Genomic DNA, 23,358 nt, shown 5'->3' on the forward strand with positions numbered 1-23,358 from the left:
TGGAGGTGGGTGGTCACTTCCCATCGGGATGACCCCTGGCATGGCCAGCGTGGGCATTGCAGCCTCACCTGGATTTGGCAATGAGGGTCTTGATCCTTTCCACCTTCTTCTGCTTCTCCTTCATCTCCTCGGGGCTGAGGGGCGATTCCGGCTCCAGCTCCACGTAGCGCTCAGGGATCAGCACTTTGTCCGGCGTGGAGAGCTGGGAACAGCGGGAAGAGCTGGGCAAGTGCCCTGTGCCAGACACTGGGGGCCTGCCCCCTCCAGCACTGCCCGGATGCAGCTCCAGGATGCTGCCAGAGGATGGTGTGACCACCCTGGGGACACTCAGAGCCATCCCATCCTCACCTCCTTGTTGATGTCCACATCGTAGTGCTGCGGCTCCAGCTCCATCTTCCGCAGCCGGGCGATCTCCTCCTGCGGCGTCTCGTACACCTTGCCGGGCTCGTCGGAGCGCAGCGCGGCCTCCAGGTCCGAGATGTCCACCTCGTGGATGCTGCGGTGCCGCCGCACCTGCGAGGGACCGCGCCCCGCTCAGCATCCCCACGGACTGGGTGGTGCGTTGTCACCCGTCCCGCCCCGCCGTGGCCCCGCACTCACCACCTTGTAGGAGGAGGGGGTTTTGGGGCCGGGGGCATCGGGCTGGGGGCCGGGGAGCTGCTGGGGCCCGGGGAGCTGCAGGCTGCGCCGCTTCTCCTTCATGGAGCCGCTCTGGTGCCGCTTCATGCGGTCGATCTGCTCCTCCACGCTCATCTTCACCTTGGTCTCGGTGGCGAACACGGCGCTCTTGGGTCTCTCCTGGGGACAAGCCCAGCCTCAAGGTCACCTGCTGGTGGCTGGTGACATCTCCCCAGTGGCACACCCCTCTGCCGTGAGCCGCTGGGATGCCACTCGGGGGATGCCACTCGGGGGATGTCACTCCTGGGATGTCACTCCTGGGATGTCACTCCCGGGATGGGGGTCTCCAGGAGATGGGTGGTGACACACGGAGCCACACAGCCACACACTCCTGTCCCCAAGCTGCAGCAAAGCCCCCCTTGGCTCACCCAGCCCCCCCAGGCCAGCCCAGCCCCTCCACCCGAGCCCTACCTGGGAGCTGAGCCCGTTGGCCAGGCCGTTCCTCCTGGACACCACCTCGTCCTCCGCCGGAGACTTGGTCCTGGGGGGGACGATTCCCACTGCAGGGGAGACCACAACGCCAGGATGAACCCTTGGGGACCCCGGGCAGGGTCCCAGCGCCACCCCCAAGGTCCTGCTGAGTGTCACCAGTGCCGTACCCTTGTTGAGAGCCGCTTGTTTGTCCCCGTCCTGCTCTGTCCGGCTCTGCGGGAGCCCCTCGGGTGCGGGGCCGGGGAGGCTGGGCCGGGGGGGCTCCTTCTTGCTCTGCTCGAAGCCTGGTTTGGGCTGTGCGGGGGAAAAAGGTCCCCAGTGAGCTCCAGTCCTGCCTGAGGGCCACGCTCTGCCTGGGGACACCCGGCTGCTCTTGGGGTGACAAACAGAGCACGGACACACTCCACGGACACACGGACAGCAGCCAGGTGGGACCAGAGCACCCCAAAATCGTGGGGACAGGGGCTGAGGGGGCTCTGCTCTTGTCCCTGCTGTGTCACATCCTGTCAGGGCTGGGTGCCTGCTGCTGTCCCCACAGGATGGGACAAAGGTTCCTGTAAGGTGACAACCCCTCCACAGCCCCCAGGAGCTCGGGGACAGGGACATCCTGGCTCTGTGCTGGGCTCCAGCAGCGCCCCATGCCCACGGGAGGGGATGGGGTCATACAGGGGCAGAAGGACCAGCAAAGGGTCAGTTTTGGGGTCCGTCCTCTCTGGTATCCCATGGGAAGAGCCCGGGAACTGCTGGGGTAACAGAGGGGTGTGACAACGGGCGCAGCAGCCCAATGTGTCCCCCTAAATGCACCCTGACACCCCTGGATCCACACGCAGCCACCACTGTGCCACCCACGGCAACTGGAAGTGCCACCTGAGCTGGCACCGTGTCCCTTCCCAGCTCGACACAGCCACTGCGTCCCTCATGGTCACACATCCAGAGGCTGTGAGGACACTCGGGTCACCCGTGTCCACACCCAGCCCCACGCACGGCCGGGGTGTCACCAGGAATTCCCGAATGCAGCTTTGCCCTGGCGCGGGGGGCTCGGAGCCTGCCAGCACCACACAGGGAGCGGTGACACGGAAGGACAGTGACAAAGGCGAGGGCAGAGCAAAGCAGAGAGGGCAATGCCAGGGACAACCTCCCCAGCAGGAGGGGACAATCCCTGTCCTGAGGGAGCACAGGGGGTGGCGACCTGCTGGGGACACCAGGGGTGCGGCAGGGCCGTGGCGCGCAGAGCTGTCCCCACACCAAGTGTCACCTCCACGCTGTCCCCGTGGATTTGGGGCGGGCAGCTCCGTGTCCTGCCTCATCCCATGTGATGAGGAAGAGGAGGAGGAGGAGGAGGACGGGGTGGCAGCTGCCCTGCAGGGTTCGGTACCTGTCCCCGCTTGGCCTCTCCGCCGCCTTGGTGCCAGGAAGGGGAGGCGGGGTAGGGCCAGAGGCGGCTCTCGCTGGGCAGCGGAGGAACGGCCGGAGGAGACTCCAGGGGGACGTAGGACTTGGGGAGGGGAGGTCGAGGCGGGCCTGGCTCCTGGGGCGGGCAGGAGCGAGAGGCGTGAGAGCAGAGAAGGAAGAGAGAGTTAGAGAAGAGACCGAGGCACATCACGGCGGGAACGTCCTGGAGAAAGGGATGGAGGAGGGAGTGACTCCGCGGTGGCCGTGTCCCTCTCGGTGTCCCTGCTGCTGGGCCCCAGGGCCAGGCAGGGCTCGGGGGATGCCCAAACGAAGGTTCTCGACAGCACTTGGGGACACCGGCAGCACCTCTGTGCAGCTAGGTGGGGTTGGGGAGTCCCCAAACTCCACCCTAAATAAATTTCCTGTGCATGAAGGTGGCACCAGCCCTGAGTGACGGCACTCAGAGGGGCTGTGGTGGCACCAGGAGCTGCTCCTGGAGCCAAAAGCTGGAGCTGAGCAGCTCCCATCCCTCCGGACCCACAGCCCTGCAAGGACCACGGACCCCAAAGTCACCAGGTGACACCAGGGCCCATCCACGTCACCAAAACGGTGCCCTCCAGGCAGAACCACGAGGGGAGGCAGCTCCGTGCCCGGTGCCCAGCAGCCCCAATCCCCTGCTGGCACCTGCTGGGGACAAAGAGGGGACACCCAGGGTCACTGACCTCGCCGGGGCCTGGCTTGGTGGGCGATCCCTGGGAGCCGGAGATGAGGGAGAAGGGGCTCAGGGGGCTGGTGAGGCTGGCAGAGCTCAGGGGGCTGGCGGGGCTGTTGGAGCTGTACGTCCCCGAGGGGCCCAGAGCCACTGTGGAGCAGAGCAGCAATAAGATAATTATAAGATAATTATAAGATAATAATGAGGGTCTTCACCTCCTTGAGCAGCAGCTCATAGGGGACACCCCCCGCACACTTTGGGGTCAGGGACAGCCCCCCTCACCTCGGTGCTTGGCAGTGTCGGTGCCACGGGAGGGGTTGTTCTTCCTCAGCCCTTCCATCACGTCCTGGATCCGCCAGATCTCCTTCTGGATCTGCCGGTTGAGCATCTCGTTCTGGATTGGGGGGGGAAAGGCAGCGCTCAGAGGGGTCCTGGGGGTGCCAGTGCCAGCCCCAAATCAAGCTGGACCCCTGCCCCAAAGTGAGCCATAGGAACTGGGGGTCCCGACTGAGGCAGACACGGCCTGGAGGGGTCGGAACCATCACCCCCAGGATTTTTATCCTGCTGGGATGACTGGATCTGCTCCCCAGGAACCCACCTGGGCTGGGGGCAGCTGGGGGGGACTCTGGGGTCAATGGCACACCGAGTGCCCACGGTGGCCAAAGCTGGACGTGAGGGCTGGGCATGGAGAACTGGGCATGGGGCAGAGGGGGATTCCACCTCCATGGGGGACCTCGGGGGTGACAGGGGACACCCTCATCTGGGTGTCCGGGTTTGGGGTGACAGGGGACACCCTCACCTGGGTGTCCGGGTTCAGGGGTGACACGGACACCCTCTCACCTGGGTGTTTGGGTTCAGGGGTGACATGGACACCCTCACCTGGGTTTCCAGGTTCAGGGGTGACACAGACACCCTCACCTGGATGTCCTGGTTCGGGGGTGACAGGGGACACCCTCACCTGGGTGTTTGGATTCAGGGGTGACAGGGGACACCCTCACCTGGGTGTTTGGATTCAGGGGTGACAGGGGACACCCTCACCTGGGTGTCCGGGTTCAGGGGTGGCAGGGGACACCCTCACCTGGGTGTCCGGGTTCAGGGGTGACACGGACACCCTCTCACCTGGGTGTTTGGGTTCAGGGGTGACATGGACACCCTCACCTGGGTTTCCAGGTTCAGGGGTGACACAGACACCCTCACCTGGATGTCCTGGTTCGGGGGTGACAGGGGACACCCTCACCTGGGTGTTTGGATTCAGGGGTGACAGGGGACACCCTCACCTGGGTGTTTGGATTCAGGGGTGACAGGGGACACCCTCACCTGGGTGTCCAGGTTCAGGGGTGGCAGGGGACACCCTCACCTGGGTGTCCGGGTTCAGGGGTGACACAGGCACCCTCACCTGGGTGTTTGTGTTCAGGAGTGACAGGGGACACCCTCACCTGGGTGTCCAGGTTCAGGGGTGGCAGGGGACACCCTCACCTGGGTGTCCGGGTTCAGGGGTGACACAGACACCCTCACCTGGGTGTTTGCGTTCAGGGGTGACAGGGGACACCCTCACCTGGGTGTTTGCGTTCAGGGGTGACAGGGGACACCCTCACCTGGCTGTCCGGGTTTGGGGTGACAGGGGACACCCTCACCTGGGTGTCTGGGTTCAGGGGTGGCAGGGGACACCCTCACCTGGGTGTCCGGGTTTGGGGTGGCAGGGGACACCCTCACCTGGGTGTCCGGGTTTGGGGTGGCAGGGGACACCCTCACCTGGGTGTCTGGGTTTGGGGTGGCAGGGGACACCCTCACCTGGGTGTCCGGGTTCAGGGGTGGCAGGGGACACCCTCACCTGGGTGTCTGGGTTCAGGGGTGGCAGGGGACACCCTCACCTGGGTGTCCGGGTTCAGGGGTGGCAGGGGACACCCTCACCTGGGTGTCTGGGTTCAGGGGTGGCAGGGGACACCCTCACCTGGGTGTCTGGGTTTGGGGTGGCAGGGGACACCCTCACCTGGGTGTCCGGGTTCAGGGGTGGCAGGGGACACCCTCTCACCTGGATGTCCAGGTTCAGCTGCTCCCAGAGGTCATCGTGCAGGGTGGACACTTCGTTCTCCAGACTCTCGTACTCGGCCGTGCTGTTTGCCAGGGCCTGAGGGGACAGTGGGGGGTGGATCAGGAGGGTCTTGGGCACCCAGCACAGCCCCCCGAACTGGGCAGGGGGTGACAGCAGTGGGGACAAGCTCTGAGGCACCCAGGGCACAGCAGAGACAGAGCCAGGAGCCGAGGTGGCACCTGGAGGGTGCCCAATTTGCTTTGTGGCCAGTGAGGGACTTTGGCTCCTCTGGCCCCCAGCCAGCCAAGGGGAATTCCCTTTCCTTGCTTGTTTTCCATCCGGGAAGGGACAAAAGGGCCCCAAATCCCTCCCCCCCCCCACCCCGTTACCGTGCTGGCCTGGGACAGCTCCACGCGGATGTTGATGAGCTGGTTCTGCAGCGATTCCTTCTTGTGCAGCAGCTTCTCCGGGTAGGCAGGCTGGCTCCCGAACATCTCCAGCTCCTGGTGCGTCCCCATCAGGGCACTCTCCAGGCTCTCCTGCGAGAACAGACGGAGCCACCAGGTCCTGGCTGCTCAATAACACACAGAGAACGCCACGGCCTCTCCCCCAGCTCAGAAATGTCCCCAAATGGCTGCCGCATCCCTGGAAGTGTCCAAAGCCAGGTTGGAGCAGCTGGGATAGCGGCCCAGGGGTGGTTGGAGGTGTTTTTAATGTCCCTTCAACCCAAACCTTCCTGTGGTGACGTGTCACTTCCCCACCACGCAGGTGCCACCGCCAGGTCCCCGTGTGGCCACCTGAGGCGGCACCACGTACCTTCTCTGCCCGGAGCTGCTGCACCAGCCTCTCCTGCTCCCGCAGCACCTTGTTCTGCTCGCAGAGCTTCCCCAGCAGCTTCTGCGCCAGCGGGGAAGAGAGAAAGGGGGGAGAGGATGAGGAGGATGAGATTCCCACTGGGAGAGATGGGATGCAGCCAGGATACAGGGTGGGATTGATGGGGTTTATGGCTCTGGGGAGGGTTTCCGACCTCCTGCTGTCATTGCAGGGACTTCAGGGTGACACGAGGCCAACTGGGAGATGGGGCAAGACCTAAACTCAGGGGAGGATTTATCCCTGAGGAGATCAAAGCGGCCGGGAGCAGCGGGCACAGCTCTGCCCGTGGGGACAGGGGACACCGAGAGGCGACAGGATTTGCTCTTACATCGGTGTCCTGCTCGCTGATCTTGTAGGGGTGCAGGGTGTCCCTGTAGGCCTCCGGGAAGGGCGTCACCTGCAAGCAGAGCGAGGGGTGAGCCCGGCCCCACCCCGGGATGCTCAGGGAAGGGGAGGCAGCTCCCAGCTCCTCTCTCCCATCCCTGCGAGCCGGGAAAAGGAGGCCGGAGCCGAGCCCCGGAGGCGGTGGATGCTCCCCATCAGTCGGGAGTCACTGGGATGAAGTCCCAGCCTCTCCCTGCCCGTTCCCAACGGGAAAGATCCAGAGCCACCCTCTCCAAGCTTAAGGAGATGCCTCGTGAACCATTAACCGCCACCATTCCAGAGGCAGGGAAAACAAAAGGCAGCGCGGCTGAGCTGTAATTCCACCTCGGCGGAGTGGGAGCACCCATAAATCAGCAGCTGCTGCGGCAGGGCCTGTTTACCCCCGCCCGGCTCCTCCGTGAGTCATTTTCCTTTCCTGGAAATCTCAATTACTGATGGGACTTTCAGCAACTAAATGCCTCCAAGAGCTGAGATGAAAGGCACGCGATAGGAAGGAGGGGATCATTATTGCTAGAAAGCAGAGAGGGTGCTTTAGGACCATTTAAAACTCCGGGATGATGCAAATGGATCCGGATCTGGGAAATGCCCGCGGGGCTGGAGGCAGAGTCGGGTGGATCGGGATGCTGCAGCATCCCGGGAGCTCCTGTTTCACCCTCCAGCACATCCCCGCTGCCATCAGATGGAAACAGGCGCCGTTTTTGGGTGGAAAATCCCATCCAGGAGGTGCCCAGGGCAGCACAACGCGGGGTGAGTGGCACCGGGTGGGGGGACTCAAGCGATGTGACCTTGCAGGGATTATCCCAGTGCTGGGAACATTTCCAGGGGGAAAGGCTGTTCCCTCTCCCTGTCTCAGGAACGACTCCGTTGGTTTAAGAGCGGCACTCCTGTCACCCCACACCTCCTCCTCGCAAACCAAGGACGAGCCAAGCCCCGCGTCCGAGAGTCCCCCGGGGGCAGCTCCGTCCCCACCTCGCGCTGGCAGCTCGAGGATTTGCCGGCTGGGAATGGCTCATGGATGGATTAGCAAAGCCTGGGATGGACCAGCGCTTCCCCCGAGAGCAGGATGTGCCAGAGCCGCGGCTGCTGCGTGAGTGGCGATGGCAGGAGGTGGCCCCGGGTGGCGCGGGGGTGGCCGGCACGGCCGCCAGGCACGAGCCATGCGGGGCCTGGTGGCCGGAGCCTTACTTGCATGTAGAGCTGGGCCCTAGGGGAGGAGGTCTCCACCATCCTGTTCACCATAGTGATGAGGGTCTCGCTCTCGCTCATCTGCGGCACACAGGGAAGGAAAGGGCAGAGGTCAGCGGGGGACACGCGCCTGTGCTGTCGGTGACCGGTCCAGGAACCCTCAGGATTCAAAATGTCACCTCCCGAGGTGGCCCAGGGGCTCCAGCTGTGGCCCCGCGCTGCTGTTGTTCTGTTTAGTGCCCTCAGGGTGCTTTTTTGGGGGGAAAACACGGATAAAACGGAGCCAGCTCAGAGCAGATGGCACAGACAGACACGAGCTCGGACAGGGACGGCAGCAGCGTGGGCTGGCACACAGACGGACACACGGACGGGCCCTGGCGCTGCCCCACGGCTCCGTGCCCAGCTGGGCGTTAGGGAGGTGACTGAAAGCTGGGCTTGGGGACAGCAGTGTCCCCTTTTCCAGGCGGCACCGGGAATGGCACCTCCCTGCTGCCAGGCACGGTTTGGGCAGCTCTGTGCCGCTCCACGGGGACAGGACAGCCCCCAACCAGCGGCACACAGCCAGTGGTGCCCGTGGCTGCCTCGGTGCCGGGTGACAAAGCCACTCAAGTCACCAGAGCCCCACCGCTCCCTCTGCTCCTCCCGGAGCCCCCAGCCCCGAGCAGGACATTCCAGGGGAGCCTCTGGCACCTGGGACTCCCGAAATCCAAAGGGTGACAACACTTTGTCACCAAAGCAGGGCCCAAACGCCGCTGGGCCGGTGCAGCCGGGGAGCCGAGGGTGAGGACGGAGAGAGAAAACAGAGCAGGAGGATGTTTGAGAAGAGGCCGCTGACAGCGTCACTCCGAATCAGCCTCTCCAGAGGCCGGCGGGAGAGGAGGAGGAGGAGATGCCAAACCTTTTTAGGGAGCGTTTTAAAGAGCCGGGAAGAGGCTGCGGCGCTGCCGGCGGCTGCGAGACAGCGCAGGGAGCTTTTATTGCTGCAGCGAGTGCTCCCGCCCGGCACTGGCCCCGCTCCAAGGCGGACACAGATCCCGGCCACGGGACATTTGCAGCCTAATGGGATCGTGCCGGGAGCGGCTCCCTCTGTGGCAGCCTGGCCTGGGCTGCGGTGCTGGCCGGGAGCTCCTGTGCCCGGCTGTGGCTTTAGCTGCTGCCTGGACACATCCCTGCAGGGTCTCCCGGCTGTATCCCCTTCCCCACGCTCCTGGGATGAAGTCAGTGCAGTTTTCCTCCAAAAACCCCTGGCAAAAATCAGGGTTTTCCTCCAAAAACTCCTCCAAAAAAGCTGAGCGCTGCTGGGTTTGGGGCACTTGGTGCCCACCTGCACCAAACTTTTTGCCTCCGAAGTGCCACCGCATCATCAAAACCACGGTTCCCACGGGTCACCTGGGCACCCCCAGCACGGGGGACACCCTGGGGCCCCTACAGCAACAAAGCTGCCGGATTTGGGGACAGCACGGCCACACTGGCACCCGGCAGGTGTCCAGCACCAACCTGGGGGCGTTTCAGAGCCATTGCACCCCCTGAGCTCAAGGACAGCTCCCAGAGCCCCCAGAAATGTTGGAATCTGCCCCAATTCCCCCCAAACTCCCCCCAGAACTCCACCACACCACACGGAGGCACTGCCAGAGGGGGAGGGGGGACACTTTTCTGCCGAGCGATGAGCGGCCCTACGGATGCGGAGGATGGAGAGAAGCGAAACCAAAAAAGACAACTCCTGCTGCTGGAATGCCGCTGGAATGCCGCTGGAATGCCGGGAGGGATGAGGATGGATGGCAGGGGACAGGGACACGGGGCACACGGGGACAAGAAGCAGCCGGTGAGGTGAGGCTGGCAGCCAGCTGCGCCTACCTGCTGGTCCAAATATTCTAGGTTTCTTTGCAACTGAAGGTCTAAAAGTTCATCCTACCAGGAGCCAGCAGGCAAGAAACGAGCAGCGAAACACAATAAAAGAAGAAGCAAAGCGGTTAGGGGGGGAGCCTATGGAATGGCCCCTGGATCGGGAATGCTGCTGGGAATGTGCCCCTCGGACCCCGCTCACTCCGGGGGGACCCTGCCTGCGGCGGTGGCGGGGATGGATGGGCAGCATGGGTGGGGTGTGGTGAAATTCAGGCTTCTCCCTCCTCTGGCGGTCCTGTCCCGGGGTTTTGGGATGTGGGGGGACCTCCCGGTGTCACCCCTCAGGTCTGGGAGGGGACACGAGGCAGGAGAAGGCAGCAGCTGTGGCCAGATGTGAGGAAGCAGAGCGGGAGAGGTTTGGGCTTTGGGGGTCCGAGGGTGTCCCATTGTACAGAGGGGGCCTTTCCACATGGATTTCCCTCCGGAATGGCCAGGAGGGACCGGACACACCAATAAAAGGCCCAGCTCCGATCCGCCAAGCTACCCCTGGAGTGCTCTGGTTCCTCCCTGGCCACCTGAGTGAGGACCCCCCAAACTGCCCCACGTGCCCGGGGTGGGGTCTGTGGTCACAGGGTCACCCCCTGGGCCAGCAGGTACGTACCATTTTGTCATGGATGGTGGGGGACGCCGGGAAGTGGTACGGGTACACCCCGGCCGGGACGGGCCGCCTGTCACCCAGGTAATCGTACTGCGGAGAGAGGGGACCCCCAGGCCAAAGTCAGGGACACGGGACAAGAGGAGAGAGCACAGGAGGGGACAGGAGAGGGACAGGGACACCAGCGCTCCCTCTTTGGGAGAACATCTTGTGGTAGCCCTGAGCATCGCATCCCATGCCATGCCATCCCATGCCATGCCATCCCATGCCATGCCATGCCATGCCATCCCATCCCATCCCATCCCATCCCATCCCATCCCATCCCATCCCATCCAACAAACACCACCAGGGAACCCTTGCAGGATGGCAACGAGGACCCCAAACCCACCCTCTTCTGCAAGCCACGGGCTTGTGGAGGCACTTTGAGGCCAGGCTGTGCCCGCAGAGGGGCACAGCCGGGACACAGCCACCCCCCTGCCCCACCTCCCCTCCCCGGCGGGCGGGCGCTGACCTTGGGCGAGCTGATGGATCTGCGCATCACGAAGGTGGCGGGGTCGGCGTAGATCTCGTCCCCGCGGGGCGGCAGCCGCTCGAAGCGGGCGCTGGGCGAGCGCACGGGCGAGTAAACCCTGGCGCGGCCGTAGGAGCCCTGGCTGGGCGAGCGCGGCACCGAGCGCGAGCGCGGCTGCAGCGACATCCTCCGCAGCGAGCCTGAGGCCGCGTCCACCTCGTCCAGGTAGCTCGGAGGCCTCCCGGGCGCCGGCAGCCACAGCGGGACCTCCTGGCGACCGAAGGCGGCGTGGAAGGGACCCCCGTTGCGGAAGGAGTGGCGTTTGTCGTCCAGCGCCCACGGCGGGCTCACGCGGTCGAAGGCGGGCATGGAGCAGATGCTGTCGGGGCGCACGCCCGGCGGGTAGTACTGGTACTCCTCGGGGTACTGCGGCGAGTAGGGCGAGTAATAATCGGGCACCCGGCGGGACACGGGGTAAAACCTGGTGGGGCTGGGGAAGGGGAGAGAGAGGTGAGAGCTGGGCTGGTGGTGGGCAGTGCCCGGGGTCTTGGTGGGCAGGGATAGCCCGAGAGGAGGCTCGGACACCAGGAAAGGTGGATGGATGGCGTTCCTCCTGCCAGGGATTCCATGGGAGCTTTTCCCTCATGGAATTCCTCCCTGGGATCTCAGGGTGGCCTCCTCTCCTTGTGTCCCTCCTGCAGGGACACCCAGGTGCCTTCCTGTCCTGGCATTCCTCCTCCCAGGGACCCTGTGGTGGCCTCCCCTCCTGGCGTCTCTCATCCCAGGGACTCCATGGGAGCTCCTCCTCATGGAATTCCTCCTCCCTGGCATCTCATGGTGGCCTCCTCTCCTCGTGTCCCTCCTACGAGGACACTGAGGTGGCTCCAAAGGGCCCTGTGGTGGTTTCCCATCCTGGCCTCCCTCCACCCAGGGACCCCCCCTTTAAAACCCACCCTCCTCAGCTTTTTTGGGGTGTCCCACACCCAGCTCAGAGCTGCCATAGGGAGAGAAAGAAGAAAGCAGAGCCAGAAATGAGATTTTCTTGCCCCCAGGAGGGCACAAAGCAGACGAGAAGGGGCAGAACGTTCCCAGAGGGACCAACCCCGGACCAAAGGAGCGTCCTGGCGCACCCCTCACCTGCGCAGCTCCTCGGGGGGCCCGGTGGCGCGGCGGGAGTTCACCCACTGCTGCAGCTGCGTCATGGAGCTCTTGCGCTGGGCCACCTTCTCGGGGTGGGACCTGGGGGTGACACCCCGGCGCTGGGCGCCGCTGTCGCCGTCACCCCCCGCGGGGAAGGCGGTGCTGCCGGGCCGGCTGGGCGAGGGGTACGGCCACCCGTTGGGCTGTGCCGGCCGCTCAGCGCTCGCCGGTCCCCGCGGCCCCTCGGGGTAGGGACTGCCCGGTTCCGAGGGCGGCTCCGGCCCGGCGAGGCCGTTGGCTTTGGCCAGAGGCTCCTTCTTGCCATCCGGCCGCTCCGGCGGCTTCCGCTCCATCTTCTCCGAGCCGCGGCCGTCGCCCTCCCCGCGGGTCTTGGCGTCGGGCTCGGCCTTGGGCTGCTCGCGGTGGGCGGCGTTGCAGTGCTGGTGGTGGTGGTGTTTGCTGGGGGGGATGTTCTCCGAGTCCGGCTTCTCGTGCCTGGGGGGTGCCGAGACACCACGGAGGGGTCACCAACCCCTGGCAGTGCCCCAGGGTGGCCGGCAATGCCCTGGCCCTCCCTGAGCCATGCGGGGTCACTGCTCCCCCAGCTCCAGAGAGTCCCTCACAGCCCCAAATGTCCCCGGGTGTGGAGCGAGGACAGCGGCGCGTCCCCAGGAGGGCAGGGCAGTGGGGTGGCACTGGGCGCTGACCTCTGAGTCGGGGGGATCTGCACCCGGGCGGCCTCGCCCATGGCCTGGATCCAGGATTCCTGCTCCTCCGTGTTCTCGGCGCTGAAGAAGTAGGTCCGGATGCCGGCGTGCTCGGCCTGGGGAGACAGGGACTGCCCGTTACCCGCCGGCGGCTCCTGCACCCAGCACACCGTCACCTGCAGGGGGGCACAGAACGGGAGAGACACAGACACGAGGGTGAGAGCGCCGCTTCCAGCCTGGCACCGCATCCTGCTGCTCCGGGAGAAGCTCTTTCGCCTCCGTGTGCGGCCACCGAGCGGGAGGAAAGCTCTGCAGGCCCTCACAGTGGGGTTTTACCCCCCTTGGATAAAAACTCCCAGAGAATTTTTGGGACCAGCCCTCCCAAGAGGAGCAGCACCCCAATATTGGGGTGGCAAAGGGTCCCTGTCCCAGCGAGAGCGGCAGCAGCAGAGGAGCGTGATCCATGCAGGGGGAGGGGGAAGGTGGTTTCTCGGCCCAGGAAATATTTTGGGAGGAAAAAGTTTGGTTTTGATCCAAGTTGGTGCCCATTCTCTGCCCAGAATGTGCTGGAAAGAGCCTTTTATTTGAGGGCCTTTTTGAAGCTTCCACCTTCCCCCCTGTGGGAAAGGATGGGGGAAAGCAAGGAGGACGAAAAGGGAGGAATTGGGAGTTTTCCTCCTGAAAGAATGTCTCTTAAAAAAAAAAAAAAAAGAAATAAAACAGAAAAATGAGGTCTGATCAAACCCCTCCCTCGAGTTTCCATCCTCCCCAGACCATGCAGCCGCCGTGCCCTGCCGGGGTCACCTCCTGAGCCCCCCCATGCACTTCTGGAAGCTCTGCAGGCAGAGGGAAAGATGGAATTGAAGGGATCCATGCCCTGGATTAGTGGGAGGGAGGAGCAGAGCGAGCCCCGGGGGTCCCTCAGCCTCTGCATGCACCAGAAACACAAGAAGGTACTACCTAGGTGGCGGTGGCTGGGTGCTGGCGTGGTGGGTGGCACCGAGAGACCCCTCCTGTCCCGGCATCCTCGCCCACCGAGGGAGGAGGAGGAGGAGGAGGAGGAAACACAGACACAGGGTCAGTAGGAGTGGGATGGGAACCTCTCTGCCCTTCCCTGGACAAAGCCATCCTCCCAAAGCCCGGGAGCTGCTGAGCTCAGCTCTGTGAGGTTTTTCCCCACAAGGCAACAGAGATTTTACAGAATCGCAGAATTATTGGGACTGGAAAATCCCTCCGGGATCATCGAGTCCGAGCTGTGCCCGATCCCCACCCTGAGCACTCAGTGCCACGTCCAGGTGACACCTCCAGGGATGGGCACTCCAAACCTCCCTGGGCAGCCCTTTCCAACCCTTTCCATGAGGAAATTCCTGCTGATCTCCACCCTGAGCCTCCCCTGGCCCAGCCTGAGGCCATTCCCTCTCCTCCTGTCCCTGTTCCCTGGGATAAGATCCCAAATCCCCCCCGGCTGCCCCCTCCTGTCAGGGACCTGTGCAGAGCCAGAAATTCCCCCTGATCCCCCTTTTCTCCAGGCTGAGCCCCCCCAGCCCCCTCAGCTTCTCCCTGGACATCCCCAGCTCACTTCCCTGCTGTCACCTGCGGAAGGTGACACCAGTGTGGGCATTGCACATGGCAGACCCCGCGTGTGACCCATCCCTCCCCCTTAAACCCCACTCAGCTGAGCCTAAATTCAGGTTTAAGAGGGGGTCAGCTACAAAAATCCCTTCCTTAAACTGGGAAAACTCCTCCGCAGTGCCCTGTGGGGAGCCCAGCACCGGCTCTGGACACAGGAAGGACACACTGGGATCAACAAGGGCGTGCCAAAGTGACCCACGACCACGGGCAGCACGAGCAGCTGGGCTGGGGAAGGTTCCTGGTGATGCCAAAGGCGCCCAGCAGTGCCGAGAAGTGCCAGGGAAGCTCAGACCCTGCCAGGGACGGATGCGGGGGAGCAGCAGCCGCCGCCACCTCTCCCTGCTCCCCTCCGCAGCCCCACAGCAGCCATTCGGTGCAGGCTCCCCCCTTTCCGGTGCCACTTTTGCCAGTCAAGCAGCTAAAACAGGGCTGGAATCGGGGACAGCTCCGTGCTCGGCTCCCGGAGCAGCCGCTGGGAGAGGCCGGTGGGGGCAGCAGCGATGGAGAGGGGAAAGCAGGGCGGGGAGAGGGGTGGGAGCACCCAGCAGAGCCCTGCGGGCGGGGGGTGGTGACCTTGGGGACACTGCTGTGTCCCAGCTTCCCCAGATCCGCAGGGTATCCATGGGGGTCACCCCGGCGTGCTCCATGCCCCGTCACCAAGAAAGCCACCAGAGCAGCGGGGACCATGCCAGCATCACCAGTGCCACCCCAGTGCCGCCCCAGTGCCGCCCCAGTGCCGCCCCTGTCCCCTGCGAGCCCCGGCAGAGGCACTGACCTTGAACGTGTGCTTCCTGCTGATGTTGTCCGAGGGCTGCACGGCGGCCACGCGGAAGCTGAGCAGGGGGATGCTGCCCAGGATGTTCTCCTCCTTCTCGTCTGGGGAGGGGGGAGGGTGAATCCTGGGGTTACACCCTCGGAGGGACCCCCGGCGCAGCCCCCCCTCATCCCCCGGCTCCGTCCCACCTGTGGGATCGCCTCCCCGCCTGTTGCTGCTCCCGCAGCTCGGCCTGGCTCACAAACAACCTCCTCAATTATTGATGCCGGCCCCGGGCCGAGCCCGGGAGCTGCCAGGGAGGCGGGGAAAGCTCAGGATTAACCCCTCGGCGCGGCAAACACCGGGAAAAACAGGCTGGAGCAGGGAAAGAGCCTGGGACTGCTGGAGGCACGCAGCTGGTGGCACTGGGGACACGGGGGTGGCCGTACCTTTGTAGTAGAAGAGGCAGCGATCCACCAGCACGAACCAGCGCTTGTTCCACTGCTTCACCCCCGAGCTGGCCTGCGAGAGAGGGCTGGTGAGAGCAGCGTTCCGAGTGGTCCCGGGGCTCTGCGGGGCCGGGAAGGGGTGGCACGGGGGGGTACCTGCTTGTAGAGCCACCCGCTCTTGGTGACGGCGGCGTTGGGGTTCCTCTTCATGGAGTTGGAGCGCTTCCCGAAGGCGATGCCCTTGCGGGACGAGCGCGGAGCCTGCATGGGAGGACAGGAGATGCTCAGTGCCCGGGCTGGGGTGCCTGGCTCCCTGTCTGAGCTGGTGACAGCCGTGCCACGCAGCCCCCGGCACTCACCCGGCCTCCAGGGCGCTCCGGGGGCACCTCCGACACCATGGCGTGGTTGGGGGGCTCGCTGGGGACGGTGGCCGGCCGCTTGCTGCCCGCCTTGCTGGACATGTCCGAGCTCTGTCTGTGACACGAGAGAGCGGGATCAGCGGATCCGTGTCTCTCCAGCCCACAGGAGTTGTCCCCTCATCGTTCCCAGCCCCCCAGAACCTCACCCGCCCCGGCTCCCCCGTCCCAACCCGCTCGGGACCAAGGGGATTGGGAGCCAACCTACTTGAGCAAGTCAAGCCTTGAGGTGTCCTCAGGGAGCTGTCCCGTCACTGGGTGCAGGAAGGTGTTCCTCCTTTCATTGTGGCTGTGGGGACGGTGATGGGGTGGGTGTTAGGAGTCCCCATGTCCCCCACAGAGCCCCTTTGGCACCACGTTTGCTGCTCTGCTGGTTCCACACCAATACCGGGGCTGGCACCGGGGCTGGCACCCCCTGCCGTGCCCCGAGCACCCCGCTAATCCCACACTTAGGATCCTCCACGGCACCACGGAATCATTAAGGTTGGAAATCTCCCCAAGATCACCGGGCCCACCCATTAACCCAGCAGCACCAAACTGTGTCCCCAAGTGCCACATCCGCTGAATCGGACGCTGCCCGGGATGGCGAGCGGAGCCCGATCCCCCCTGGCTGCCCCCTCTTCTCAGAGAGTTGTGCAGAGCCAGAAGCTCCCTCTGAGACTCCTTTCCTCCAGGCTGAGCCCACCCAGGATTCTCCAGCCCCTTCCCCACCTCCCTTCCCTTCCCTGGACACTCAAAGATGTCACTGGCGTTTCCCAGGAAGTGCCCGGGGCTGTGGTGGCCGAGCCCCCCTCCCTGCTGCTGCCACATCCCCGCTGTCACCACCGGCCACCCTCACAAGTCGCTGCAGCAGCGGCAGCAGCAGCAATGGCCCATCCAGGGCTGTGCCTGCAGCGACGTCCCCAATGTCACCTCCTCCCCTGGCTGCTCTCGGAGCCATTTCCAAAGCACCTCGAGGCTTTGAGCAGGGTCACCTGGCCACGCAGGGCTGTGAACCCTCCAGACCCCAAACACCAGCCCAGGACCCTCTAGACCCCAAAAACCACCCCAGGACCCCACAGACCCCAAACACCATCCCAGGATTCCCAACACAAGCTGTTGCTGCCTCCCTGGCACTGGGTACAGCTGGAGGGATCCCTGGCAGTGCCAGCAGCGGTGGGACAGGGCTGTCCCAGGCTCAGCTGGCACCTTGTGCCACATCCCTGCCCCGTCCCACAGAGGTGGCACTGCTGGGCACCCCAGAACCCCCTCCCATGCTGCTTCCCGGGGTGCTCAGGGGGTTCAGGGCTCCATCCCTTCCTTCCCAAACCCGCCGGGCACCGGGACACAGAGCCCCCTCCGTGCCAGCAGCCCTGGCATGCCACCAATGCCACCAACCCCTCCTGCCTGTCAGCAAAACCGGGGAAGTTTGAGCAAGAAAACACCGCTGCCAGGACCGTCCCATCCCATCCTATCCCAACCCATCCCATCCCGTCCCATCCCAGGCTCCTGCCAGGCTCTGGAGGCATTAACCACTCACTGCCCAGAACGTGCCGCTGCTCAGCTGCCGCCCCTTGCAGGTCCCCCCCTGTCCCCTGCCAGGGCTCTGAGCCCCTCCAGCAGCGCTCGGGAGCGCCTTAAAAACCTGGGGGATGCGTGTGCACCCCACAATGGGGGGCTTTGCTCTCCAAACCCCCCCAGTGCCCGGCTGGACCGACCAGAGTCACCCTCAGTGCCCAGCCCACGCTCCAGCACAGCCCAGGGGGTTCTCGCACAGGGCTGGAGCTGCTCCCAGCCCGCTGTGCCCCCTGGCAGTGCCTTCGGAGGGGTTCAAATCCCGGGAACTGGGGCAGGTCCCATCCCCGCAGTGACGCTGACACACGGGGAGGGAGCGATGCCGAGCGAGCAGCACCCTAAAAGCACCCGATCTGGGACGTGGGCGCTGCCAGCACCCACCAGCTGGACTGGACCCCACGCCGGGGCTCCCCCCATCCCTGCCCACCACCCTGAACCCCACACAGGGGGTCCCCCATCCCCGCCCACCGCCCTGCACCGCCGCAGGTCCATGTCCCCGAGGGCTGGACCCTCCCTGCAGGCAGGACACCCCCCTTTTACAGCCCCCGCGGCTCCTCCTGGCACCCACCGCGCTGCTCCCCCCCACCCCAAACCCGCCGCCCCCCCCAGAGCCCGGGAAGAGCCGCAAAACCTCCTGGAAGCAGCGCCCGGCAGCCGCTCCCGGGGCTGACCCCGCTCCAGAAACTCGCGAGTCCCCATCGCCTCCCAAGCACTGCAATGCAGCAGCCACTGCCCGGGCCGAGGGTCCCCCACCGCCGGCTCCCCGCGGGCCCCCCCGGACCCCTGGGGGCTCCTACCTCGCCCTCCGATCCGCCCGAAACTTCAGCATGATCCCGGGGGCCCTCCCGGCTCAGCGCCCGCTCCCGGCTCCCGGCATGGCCACCGCGGTGGGCACGGCCGGTGCCAAGGTGCCACCAGGCTGCGAGGGGACAGCGCGGGCCACCGGCGCGGCCCCGAGCGGGCAGGGGGATGCGGGCGGTGGGCGAGGGCTCTGCCCGTCCTCTGCCGGTCGTGCCAGGCCCCCGCGCCCCGCGCCGGCGGCATTGGCGGTGCCGCTGGCGGCGGTGGCGGAGCTCCGGGGGGCTCCGGTGGCTCCGGCAGCGCCGGGGTTGGGCAGCCCCGGTGTGCGGCAGCCAGCGGGGAAGGCGACAGCGGGGACAAACAGCTCCCGCTCGCGTCCCCGCAGAGGAGAGGCGAAGGGCAGCGCGGCACAGCCGCCTCCCCCAGCCCAGGTGCGGAGCCGGGGAGCTGCTGGTGACAGGGGAAGGGCGGCACGGGCAGCTCGGGGGGTTTAGGGGGGCTCAGAGAGGCTGGTGAGGGGCTCCCGGGCCCCCCCAGCCCGGCAGGGCAGCGGGAAGAGGGGGTGTCACCGCGAGGGAAGCAGCCGCGCTGAGCTGAGCTCTGTCGCTGCCCTGGATTCAGTGGCTGCATCCCTTCCCCCGGCTGCTGTCCCCAAAGCATCCCTGGGTGTCCCCAAACCATCCCTGAGCATGTCCCCCTCCTCCCCGCGGCTGTTCCTTCCCCGGGCGACACCGGGAGGAAATCCCGGGGAGCAGGATGGGCACAAGCACCAGCAAGGGGGGCACAGACCCCGCAGGGCATCAGCACCCCCCAAAAAAAGCCCGGGGAGCCCTTCACAGGTTGGGAGCAGGGAGCAGCAGGATTTGGGGTGAGCCACGCTCCGCCTGGACTTTGGGAAGAGAATCCAAAGCCCTCAGGGCGGGTAGGAAAATCCTTGGGAAGGAAGGAGGGAGGGAGGGAAGGAGGGAGGGAAGGAGCCAGGCTGACATTTCAAAGAAAGCTCCAAAGAAGGAAGCGGAGCACGGGGAGGCTGCCGGGCTCCATCCCGCCACGGCCCCACTGCAGGAAAACCCCGGGACCACCGTGGGACGCTGCCCACCATCTCATCATCCTCCTAAAAATCCAATTGCGCCCCTTTGGGGTGAGCTCAGCGCCAGTGACCACCTCAGCGATGTCCCCACTGCCCCTCGGATGGCACCAGTGGTCCCAGCCCATCCCAGAATGCACCAACACCGTGGCGTCAACAAAACTAAATCCAAACTAAACTGAACCCAAACTAAACCAGATCCAACCCCAAACCCACTAAATCCACCTTTTTAGGGCACCGAGGACACGGGGTGAGATGCATCCATGGACAAACTGCCACCACACCATTCGTGGGTGGCACCAGCCTCATGCCAGTGTCCAAACTGGTGGCAAACGCCCCGGTGCTGCCTGTGCCCCCCATGTCCCCACCGCAGTGACTCATCCTCTCCTCCATCGCCACCGCCTGCCCCAGACAAGGATCCAGGGCCAAGGTCCCCCAATGGCTGCGGGCGCGTGCCAGCCCTCCAGGGTGACAATGCCAGTGCTCGCCCAGTGGCACTGCCGGGGGAGGCTGTGGCCGCTTTTGGGGATGGCAATGTGGGGACACTGTGGCAGGAGCAGAGAAGGAGCCACAGGAGGCTGGCTGTGTGTTGGGGTGCCACCCTCTGTCACCCCAGTTTGGTGTCACAGGGGCTGTGCCAGGCTCGGGGGCTTTTGAGCCGGGTTCAGGCCGGGTTTGCCAGCCCGGAGCAGGTGCCGTGGTCCTGGCACCAGCTGGGCTTTGTCACGGTCATTGGTGTCCGGGGGTGGGCAGGGACACGGCACATCCGTGGCTGATCCATGGACACGCTCCAGGGATCCCACAGCAGCTCCCAGGGGTGTTGGGGCTCCCGAAATCCCGAGCGAAGCAGGATGGGGACAGGGACCCCAACCCCACTGTCCCCACCAGCCCTGTCCAGGGCAGTGGGAGCCTCACGACAGGGAAACCTCATCCCAAACAGCTCCCAGGCTGCCTGGGGGCCACCGGGATCCAACCGCTGCTTCCTCCCACGCCCCAATGCTGATTCCAGCTCCGGCAGAACCCTCCCTGCCCCCATTGCTCAGGGAGGGCAGGGATGGGGGTGGGATGGGGCAGGGGGATGGAGGCAGCCAAACCCCCCCGAAGTGGCGATCAAACCCTTTCATCCAAAGGTTTTCCATGTTTTCCTCCCGAGGATGGGGCTCATGTGGCCCCCAGCCAAACACGCCCCACACGCTGGCCTCCCTCCCGTGTTTTTCCAACCCTTTCTTCACCTCTCCCTCTCCTCCTGAGCCACATCCCTCTCGCCTGGCTGCAGCCCTCGGAAATCCTGTTCTCCCCGGGAATTGCAGCGCTCAGCACCCACGGGAGGGGACTCGGGGTCACCCTGTCACCCACGGTCCCTGCGGGGGACAATCCACCCTTGGAGGAGCGAGGCCAAACCGCTGAATCCCAAACCGCTGAATCCCAGTTTGCAGAGCAGCCCAGGGTGGGAAAAAAGGGATTCTAAGGCACTAAAAACCAGGGATCCCCTGCACTCCGGGTCCATCCCGCTCGGCCGAGGGGTGCAGGGACCACAGGGGTTAAAAAGCGCCAGCCCAAGGCCACCCGATCCCGCAGGACACGCGGGCCATCAGCTCCCCATCATCCCTCTGATTCCCGTGGGAGCCGCGCAGGGAGGGAAGGCGGAGGCAAAGCCAGAGCTGGATCCTCTGGGAAGCAGCAGGGCTGCGGTGCCGGCCTTGCCAAGCCGGGCAAAGTCCTCGGGAGGGGCGGCCGGCGGCTCCCGCGCACCCACGGCCCACGTGCGACGTCAGCACCGCCACACCGGCACATCCCGGCTTTGGGGGGCACGGGGAGGGAGAGCGGGAGAAGCTCCCGGTGGGATGGATGGCCGGGAGCGGGGGAAGGCCGGGGATTTCCAGAGAACAAAGCGGCTGCTGGCAGCCAGCGAGGCCGGCGGCAGCAGGGAGGGCGAGTCCCCCGCGGCCGCGCCAGCTGGGGTCGGGGAGAAGCACAAAAAGCACAAAAAAAGCACCGGGAGTTTGTGTTTTATCTCCCTGGAAACCCCGGCTCCATCCCAGGCACGGCCCACGGGGGCTGCCGGCCAAAACGCGCTGCTGCTGCTGCCGGAGGTTTGGAGCAGGCGCGGCAGCAGCATCCTGACCCCATGGGGTGACATTTGGGGAGGGTGACAGCCCTGGATCAGGGGCAGAGCGGGTGACAGTCCATGCCCTGGCAGCTCTGATGTCACTCCATTGTCCCCTCGTGGGGACACAGCCCCAGCCCCTCTGCACGGGATCACTGGGCTCCCGGAGCCACCATTCCCACCCTGAGCCACCATTCCCATCCAGAGCCACCATTCCCACCCTGAGCCGCCATTCCCACCCTGAGCCGCCATTCCCACCCTGAGCCACCATTCCCACCCAGAGCCACCATTCCCACCTGGAGCCACCATTCCCACCCTGAGCCACCATTCCCATCCAGAGCCACCATTCCCATCCTGAGCCACCATTCCCACCCTGAGCCATCATTCCCATCCAGAGCCACCATTCCCACCCTGAGCCACCATTCCCACCTGGAGCCACCATTCCCACCCTGAGCCACTGTTCCCACCTGGAGCCGCCATTCCCACCCAGAGCCACCATTCCCACCCTGAGCCACTGTTCCCACCTGGAGCCGCCATTCCCACCCAGAGCTGCCATCCGCACCCAGAGCCACCATTCCCAACTCAACCTCCAAGCCGCCACCTGGACTTGTCCCTGGAGAGTTTAAACTCTCCCTAAGCTCTTTAAGAAGCCACTTCCAGCACCGGGAATACCTGTCCGGAGCAATCCTTGGTGCGAGGCATCAAAGGAGTCCGGCCCCGACCCCTCCCCGGCCACGTCAGGTCAGGGCAGGGCAGGGGATTACAGCAGCGGCGCTGGGAAAATCCTGCTGGGACAAATCCCCCGCACCTGCCTGAGCCACCGCGCACGATAATCACACCCAGGTCCTGACGGTGCCAGGCCTGGCGTGCTGCTCCTGCCAGCTCTGCCTGCCACCACCCTCGGGGCACCGGCTGCTCGCGGTGACAGTAGCCACAGACAATGGCTCATGAGCACCATGGCCTGGCTCGGTGTGCCACAGCCGGGCTCGGTGTGCCACGGCCTGGCTCCTGGTGCCATGTCCAGGCTCCGTGTGACACGTCCAGGCTCCGTGTGACACGTCCAGGCTCCGTGTGACAAGGCTGCACACACACGCACACACTCACCGGTGCCACCGCGCGTCCCCTCCGCCTGCTGCGCCACTCGCCGAGCCGGTGGCTCTCCCGCAGCCGGCCGAGGCGGATGATTTCCCTCCCAAGCCCGTGGAGACCGTCATTGGTATCAATCATTAACAGCCACGGCAGCTGCCGCCAGCTTAACCCCCTCGGCTCCGGGCGGAGCGCCGGGAGCCATCCCTCGCTCCCGCTGGAAGCGCCTTTAGCGGCACCGTGACACGGCAAAGTCACCGCAGGACAACTGGCCAGGCAGAAAAAAGGGTTTCCGAGGGGCTCCACACCCCCACGGGACCCGCAGCCATTCCTGCAGTGTCCTGTCTGCGTGTCCCCGGGACACGAGCGCCAGGAGCAGCCCCGCGTGTCCCCGAGCAGCCCAAATTGCCACATCCCGCCCCTGCATCCCGGCGGGAGCTGCTGAAATCCCCGCTCTCCCCACCCTCAGGTCCATCCCGAGGGGCTGAGCCGCGCCAGGAGCGGGACAGGGGGACAGGGGCTGCTCTCTCCACCCCAGGCCAGGATCGCAGCTCGAGCCTCTCGGAGCTCCCTCTCCCTTTCCCCGCAGCTTTTCCAAGGAACATCAATGGCTGTAACTTTATCCCAGCGTGTTTACAACCCAGCTGCGGCTCTTGGCTCCCTCAGCCGTGCCGGGGGCCAGCTCGGCTCCCGCTCAGCCGCCACACGGTGCTGTCACAGCATCACCCCCCCTCCGATATCGGGCGTCCCCCGCACGCTGCGGTCCCCACGGGACCACCGGGATCGGCACCCGCATCCCCATGGAGAGGGGCTGGAGGAGGAGGGGCACGAGGGCTGGCGCTGTGCCTGAGCCCTGGGAAGAGGGCGGACAGATGTCCCTGTCACCACCTCCCCCCCGCGCCGCGCCGGTGGCTGCGTTACCCAACCTG

At 65.2% G+C, this 23,358-nt stretch overlaps 1 protein-coding gene across 20 annotated transcripts in view; it reads right to left on the minus strand.

Moving 5' to 3' along the window:
• PLEKHA6 (pleckstrin homology domain containing A6) overlaps positions 1 to 23,358 on the minus strand; it is a 45,061-nt gene that overhangs the window by 3,293 nt on the left and 18,410 nt on the right. For 8 of the 20 annotated variants that reach the window (XM_032132809.1, XM_032132813.1, XM_032132828.1 and 5 more), the window contains 23 exons: positions 16,003 to 16,083; positions 15,738 to 15,852; positions 15,535 to 15,639; positions 15,379 to 15,451; positions 14,951 to 15,051; positions 12,544 to 12,719; positions 11,834 to 12,331; positions 10,697 to 11,186; positions 10,192 to 10,278; positions 9,543 to 9,596; positions 7,689 to 7,769; positions 6,448 to 6,516; positions 6,063 to 6,143; positions 5,636 to 5,785; positions 5,247 to 5,342; positions 3,497 to 3,608; positions 3,225 to 3,364; positions 2,486 to 2,638; positions 1,278 to 1,404; positions 1,090 to 1,178; positions 601 to 798; positions 349 to 513; positions 69 to 202 (listed from right to left, as the gene is read on the minus strand). In XM_032132809.1, coding sequence (XP_031988700.1) covers positions 69 to 202; positions 349 to 513; positions 601 to 798; positions 1,090 to 1,178; positions 1,278 to 1,404; positions 2,486 to 2,638; positions 3,225 to 3,364; positions 3,497 to 3,608; positions 5,247 to 5,342; positions 5,636 to 5,785; positions 6,063 to 6,143; positions 6,448 to 6,516; positions 7,689 to 7,769; positions 9,543 to 9,596; positions 10,192 to 10,278; positions 10,697 to 11,186; positions 11,834 to 12,331; positions 12,544 to 12,719; positions 14,951 to 15,051; positions 15,379 to 15,451; positions 15,535 to 15,639; positions 15,738 to 15,852; positions 16,003 to 16,083 — 3,375 coding nt within the window. Of the gene's footprint in view, positions 1 to 68; positions 203 to 348; positions 514 to 600; positions 799 to 1,089; positions 1,179 to 1,277; positions 1,405 to 2,485; positions 2,639 to 3,224; positions 3,365 to 3,496; positions 3,609 to 5,246; positions 5,343 to 5,635; positions 5,786 to 6,062; positions 6,144 to 6,447; positions 6,517 to 7,688; positions 7,770 to 9,542; positions 9,597 to 10,191; positions 10,279 to 10,696; positions 11,187 to 11,833; positions 12,332 to 12,543; positions 12,720 to 13,503; positions 13,525 to 14,950; positions 15,052 to 15,378; positions 15,452 to 15,534; positions 15,640 to 15,737; positions 15,853 to 16,002; positions 16,084 to 18,145; positions 18,251 to 22,015; positions 22,129 to 22,447; positions 23,287 to 23,358 lie in introns of those variants that run through there. The other 12 variants (XM_032132816.1, XM_032132821.1, XM_032132822.1 and 9 more) reach the window with 11 other exon arrangements.

Source organism: Corvus moneduloides, chromosome 24 (genome assembly GCF_009650955.1).
Source record: "Corvus moneduloides isolate bCorMon1 chromosome 24, bCorMon1.pri, whole genome shotgun sequence".
Classification (NCBI taxonomy): Eukaryota; Metazoa; Chordata; class Aves; order Passeriformes; family Corvidae; genus Corvus; species Corvus moneduloides.